This window comes from Acomys russatus, chromosome 15, assembly GCF_903995435.1.
Source record: "Acomys russatus chromosome 15, mAcoRus1.1, whole genome shotgun sequence".
NCBI classification, from domain to species: Eukaryota; Metazoa; Chordata; class Mammalia; order Rodentia; family Muridae; genus Acomys; species Acomys russatus.
This window is the reverse complement of record NC_067151.1, coordinates 21454953-21461811: the sequence shown is the minus strand read 5'-3', so window position 1 is coordinate 21461811 and position 6859 is coordinate 21454953. Positions and strand designations below refer to the sequence as shown.

General features: G+C 40.9%; 1 protein-coding gene across 1 annotated transcript; it reads right to left on the bottom strand.

Annotated features, from left to right (window-relative positions):
* Positions 1-832: 832 nt before the first annotated feature.
* On the bottom strand, positions 833-1204 carry LOC127199643 (60S acidic ribosomal protein P1-like). The gene has a single exon (XM_051157762.1). The coding sequence runs from the start codon at positions 1202-1204 to the stop codon at positions 833-835; it is 372 nt and encodes a 123-aa protein (XP_051013719.1).
* Positions 1205-6859: the final 5655 nt, after the last annotated feature.

Below are 6859 nucleotides of genomic sequence, written 5' to 3'. Positions count from 1 at the left end.
AATTATAGATTGAGCTTTGCTAATTCAGCTTTTCATTCTTTGTCCTGTTGTGTTATAAAAATCTGGAAACACTCACTGTTGCCACTTGAATTTTCACACACAGGAAGCACAATGTTATTTTTGAGGGGTGTACGTTATCCAGCATACTTGCTAGCTTGGAAAGCGTATGGGAGGGGCATTTTATTCTTGGTCCAAGTGAGAATATAAAATTGCCATGAAGTCTCAAATCTAGTGCTCGGTTTATTGCATGAACCTCATTCAGCTTAGTGAGTCAGACTTTCTCACCCAGCTGTCTTGGACTTTGCACTCAATGTACCACATGAGTCTTTGATGCATGATGGTTTATTTGTTCTTTTGTGTCCTCACATCCTAGTTTAAGGTTGGAGCAGCTTGTTAAGATTTCTCATACTGACTGCGCTTAAGTAACTGCCTTTTGGTGCAAGAGTGTCAAAGAAGCCTCTACCCCTTCGAAGGATTTGCAAACGTTTCTGTTTACATTTAAAACTTCAGCCAGTGTTTAAGTCAGTCTTATTCCTTCCTTCTGTGAGGTATGTCAGTCAGCTGTCACTGTGACAAAATGCATCAGACAACGAACTTAAAAGGGAGAACAGTTGAGTGTGGTGTGCACTTTCTGAGGTTTCAGATCAAGAGCACTTTACCTCTACTCTGTGATGAGTCACAGCACTGGAACAAGAGTACACAATATATTAAAGATGCTCATGCAAGGGAGGCAGAAAAGTAAAAAGACAGTCAGGGAGGGACTTCAAAATTCTCTTTAAGGCAACATGGCAATGCTATAACTTTCTTTTATAGTTGCCACATTCTAAAAGTGCTACTGAGCTCCAAAAGTGCCACATGCCTGGACCATACTTTCAATAAATACATGAGCCTTAGGAGCATTTAAGATCCAAAATTCTTCCTTCTTTGCTTCCACTTTCCTCTTCTCAGCTGGGGCAAAAGCAGTGTCTGGGGCAGGACCTCCTGCTGGTGCATGTCCAGCTGCTGGAGCTGGCCCACCATTCCCTACATTGCAGATGAGACTCCCAATGTTAACACCGGCCAGGGCCTTTGCAAACAAGCAAGGCTCAACCTTGACACCAGCTGCTTTCATGAGGGCATTGATCTTATGCTTCTTGACCGTCACCTTGTCATCGTGAAGAATGAGGGTGGAGTAGATGCAGGTGAGCTCAGAGACAGAGGACATATTGTATGAGAAAATTAAATGATTAGTTTTAAAAACCTGAAAAAAAAAACCCACCAGCTCTGTATGTTTTATATCTGAGAATGTAACATCTTTCTGATCTTCACAAATGAAAACTAATTCTTCCTAATTTTATTAATATAGAAATAAACAAAATGTATATATTATATGGTTTTTATAAAAGATCCAAACTGAAAAGGGAAATGAAATGATGAGTTGTGTTCTAGAGATGTCTGAGTCAGTAAAGTGCTTTCCTTATGATCATACACACATGAGTATGGACCCCTAGCACCTGTGCAGAAGCCCTGATACATCTGTGTATGTGCTTGAAGCCCAAGTGTTGGTCAGTAGAGAAAGGCAGATCCCTGGTACTCACTGGCCAGTCGGTCTGGACAAACCCATGAGCATCAGTTTCACTGAGAATAGCTATTAAGTATTGCAAAGTAAACAAACAAACAAGAAGAAGATTGTTTATTTAGCCAGATAGTTGAGCTGTTCCAGTTCTGGAGATCTTACAAATGTATAGGTCCAAATGGCTTGCTTATTGGTGTTAATTACCTTACACATTAACCTGTTGCATTCAAAGCTTTGCTTAATCACTGAATATCAACTGCAGCAGAGAAGTGAGTTCATAATCCATCTGACTCTTTCAAAATTACTCTAATTATGTTGGATGTTGATCACACCCAAGCTAAATATGTAGAAAAAAATAATTCTCTTCAAATGAATACAATAAAAATGGAAAGCACTACATATTCTTCTATTTTAATATAACTCCATATAGCTTGTATCTTACAACCATCTTAAAGCCTCAAAGTGAAACACTGAAAAATAATGACTGGTCAAACATTAATCACCTTTGATTTTTATTTAGATTTTCTTATTTTAAATACAGGCCTATAAATAGTGCCAATAGCCAATGATCATAAACTATGTCAAGGCTGAGTTTCTGACAAATGTACTTTTCAGTTTGCTTTAGTCTCTGGTTCCAATGTAGCATTGCCTTTTAAAAATGCTGCAATAAATCAGGGCTGTTCCCCGCGCTGTGATGTAAATGACCACAAAGCCTCAGCATAACTCATATATGCAAAATGGTACGCTCAAATCTCTCATTCAGGGAAATAGAATTTAATTTGAAGCAAGTCAGTTGTTCGTCATTTCTATTAAGAACATTTCAAAAATATAAAAATAAATAAAGCGATTAGACCACATTGTCCCAATTCTACCCTGGTGGTCTGCCATTGTAAAATCTGCCATTCCCTCTTAGTGTAGCATTCAAACTAGACGTGCGGTGGCTGCTATATGAGGCAATAGCTATATAAGAAATGGATTTCTCCTAGTGTTATTTATAGGCACATATAATAAAGAATAACCACATATCCAGTCTTTATTCAATCCTTAAATGAAGACACTGTCTCAAAAAACCCAAGCAAACATTCAAACCTTAGTTTGGTTGTCCGTTGGGCTATTAAACCTCATTGTATTTGAGATATCAATAGTAGAGTATTCAGGCATGATGTGCCAATCAAAGGAAAGCAAGCAGAACATTTTCATTGGGAAACCATGGCAGCCGATTTAAGGATCACACATCAATTAGTTCCAGTAATATTTTATCCATAATATCTTAAAAATAAAGAAATGTAATGCAAAGTATTATCACTTTATATGAAGATATCTTAGTCTGTTTAGATTTCTGTAAACCAAATATGCCTACAAAATTTTGCTCACTTCCTTGCAAGCAGGATTATCATATATACCATATGTTCATGTGTGTTTTACTTCTTGTATTAGCCAGGTTTCGGGACTACCGAAAGAACAATAGAGACAGAGATATTTACATTATGATTTATAACAGTAGAAAAATTATAGCTATAAAGTGGCAACACAAATAATCTTGTAGTTGGGGTGCTCACAACATGTACAAGTGAATTAAAGGGTCACATCTTTATTGGAATGACTTACAGGCTGCACTCCAGCTAATCCAACAATGACAGACTGTGAATGGAAAGTCCAAAAATCGGATGGTTTCTCAGTCCACAAGACTAGATGGCTTAGGTAGTCTTAACTATATGCTGGAGTTAGTCTCCAATGCCAGTGAAGAAATGGATGTAATTATCAAGGAGAGAACAACTGGGCTAAATGCAAAAGCTTCTTACTTTTGGGTCCCAATACAGACTTGCAGTAGAAGCTTTGACTCACAGTCAAGGTCTGTCTTTCTACCTCAAGACCCAGATCAAAGATGTGTGTCTTCCTCCCTCAGAGGTTTGGCCTGGAAGTGGATTCCCCCATTTCAAACAAACCAAGAATTTCCCCAAAAGTGTGTCCTCCATTTCTGTATTGTCACTGATTCCAGATGTAGCCAAGTTGACAACTAAAACAGCCATCAGACTCCTGATAAGTTTTTAATGACATTGGAGCATAGAAAAGTGGATGTAGCTGAGTTGGCAGAATTCTTGTCTAGCATGCATGAGGCCCTTGGTTTGATCACCAACACTACATAAACTGTAGCTGATATCACACAGTTGTACTCTAAGCACGGAAGGGTTTGAGGTCTGGAGATTAGGACTTGAAGATCATTTTTTTCTACATAGTAAATTCAATGCCAACATTGGGTCTCAGTTCCAAAAATTCCTATACTAGATAATCCACAAAACCATAATATTATAGCACCTATCAATTTTTTAAAAAAAAGTGATACAAACATCTCTGTATTCCATGCTCGTCATATTGATTGCCTTTGTAGAAAACAAGAATCAGACTGACACATGATAAAAAAAAACTATTTTTCTATATGACTTCTTTATCTGAAATAAGTTATTTTTTATGTACCAGAACATGCTGGATATGCACATGATTATCTTTTCCCCCAACTAACTTGTGAACCAACCCTAGGTTAAGACAAAATAGATTTTTAACATTTTGTATTAAAAATTTGCAAACTTACAGATAAAACTTCATACCCCATATAACAAAACCTGAAAGTAGAAAAAAGATTAAATACTAAGTGTACACATATGCTAGAGACAAGAAGCCACCTGTGCACATGAATGAATCTTTTTCAAATGCAAAATTTTCACAGAGATGCATTATTTCCTATTGTGATATTTCTGTGCCAAAATGTACGAGGCACAGTTTGCTGAGTGAGTAATTGAAAAAAAAAACTTTCAGAAAGTTATTAACATATTAATTATGCAGCTTGTGATTAGAAATTGTATTTTAAATAAACTATTTATGACTAACTTGTGCATTCTTGAATACATGGAAGGATACAACAAGAATTTTGTTTAATCTCATAGACCCTAGAGTCAATTACTAATGAGTAATGCTTTGAAAAGTTGGTATATGTTATTTTATTTTGGTAACATCATCTTCAAGTTTTTGATGGTTTATCAGCATTCATCAGGTCATTTTAAATACTACCTCAAGAAATAAAAGTACATGGAAGACAATGAATTCCAAATAGAAAATGATTCTGCCTTGGTTTGTAGTAGATCCAAATTATAAAATAGAATTTTAACAAAAAGAAAGTAATTGCAAGACTTAAAGAGCTATAATTAGGGGGATCCAAGATGGCGGCGAGCAGTGTGGACCGCGTTTGGAGGCTCCAGTGAACAATTCAGGGAATTGTACAGATTTCTGAGCCAGGAACACCGAGGTCCAAACATCACGGCAGTGGGAGTGATTAAGGATTAACGTGGACTCCAACAACAACAGAAAGCTTACAAACACATGAACACTAAAAAACTCACTACTGCATTAAAATAAATAAATAAAGGTAGAAATTAAGAAAGAAGTAAAAAATACTCTAGGATTGAATAAAAGCAAGTACAAAACACATGCAAATGTATGGGACACAATAAAGTTTGTTCTGAGAAGCAATATTGTAGCATTGAGTGCTTGCATTAAAAAAATAATTGGAGAAATCTCATACTAGTAACTTAACAGCACACATGAAAGCTGTTTAAAAAAGAAAAGGGGAAAAAACATACCCCAAAGTAGTAGATGGCAAGAAATAATCAAACTGAGTGCTAAAAAGAATAAAAAAATGAATAAGCAAACAACATCAATCAAAGGCCTATACCAAAAAATAAATAAATAAATAAATACAGGGATCCAAGATGGCGGTGAGCAGTGTGGACCGCGTTTGGAGGCTCCAGTGAACAATTCAGGGATTTGCACAGATTTCTGAGCCAGGAACACCGAGGGCAGAACATCACGGCAGCGGGAGTGCTCCACGGTTCGGAGGGACCAGGGTGCGGAGGACCTGCGTGCCCCTGCACACGGGAGGAGTGTGGATTTTCTCTGATCAGAGCGGCAGCGGCAGAGGCAGCAGCACCAGCGGCACCAGCAGCGGTGGCTGAGGTTTGCAGCTCATAGCCTTCCGGTGGAGGTGATTGGTGTGGTGGCTGGTGGGAGTTGCTGCGGGAGAGGGGACTTGGGGCAGGATTTGGGTCCGTGGAGCCTTCGGACCCAGACTAGACTCGGCGAACAGTTCGGCCCCAGAGTCCCGGCTACTGGCCCAGCCCAGCAAGCAATTCTGCCCGAGGCACTAACTCAGATTCGGCCACAGCTCCCCTGCTGTGGCGCAGGCTTAGTTGAGTGCGCAGCTCCACACTAGGCAGCACCTCAGCTCAGCGGCAGTTGCCCTGCAGTGACACAGTCTGGGCGGATCACTTGATTTCACCACAGGCGCTAACTCAGAGCAGCTGCAGTTCTCCTGCTGTGGCGCAGGCTTGGCCGAGCACTCAGTTCCACCCTAGGTGCCACTTCAGCTCAGTGGCAGCTCCCCTGCAGTGACACAGTCTGAGCAGAGCACTTGGTTCCACCATTGGTGCTAACTCAGAGCAGCTGCAGTTCTCCTGCTGTGGGGCAGGCTTGGTGACATGCTCAGTTCCATCCTAGGCACCACCTCAGCTCAGCGGCAGCTCCCCTGCGGTGACACAGTCTGGGCGGAGCACTTGTTCCACCACTGGCGCTAACTCAGAGCAGCCGCAGTTCTCCTGCTGTGGCGCAGGCTGGACAGAGCTCTCGGTTCCACCAGCTCTAAGACTCTGGTTGGACACAGTGTGCAGTTTGAATCCAGAATTCCTGGCTGAGATTGGTGGTCAGTTCGGGCCCTGAGTCAATAACTGACCACAGCACGCACTTTGGGCCAAAAGGCCCTAGCGGAGCTTGGTGCGTAGTCCCAGCCCAAAAATTCTGGCTGAACCCTGTGTGCATTTTGGGCCCAAAATTCCTAGCTGAGCTTGGCAGACGGTTCAGGCCCTGAGAATCTAGCTGAGTTCAGCTCGTGGTTCGGGCCCAGTGTTCCTGGCTGGACTTGGCAGGGAACACAGAAGGCTGTGGATACCTTGGCCTGACCCAACACTCATTCAGAGACCCAGAACAATTGCAGGATCCACAGCAGAGAGGGGCTGAGGATCACTGGCTGTGAGAGACCAGAACAACAGGGCTAACATCCTAACATCCACACCAGTGAAGCTTTGAGCTCGCAGCCTAAAGAAATCTTGAGAAACAAGTGAATCTATCATCAGACACCCTCCATTCAACTCTGGAAGCTACCCAACAAAAACAAAGATGGCAAGATGTCTAAAGGACAATGAAAAAGCGTACGCAAAAAACCCCAAAACAACATGGCGTCTCCAGTTTCCAGCTATC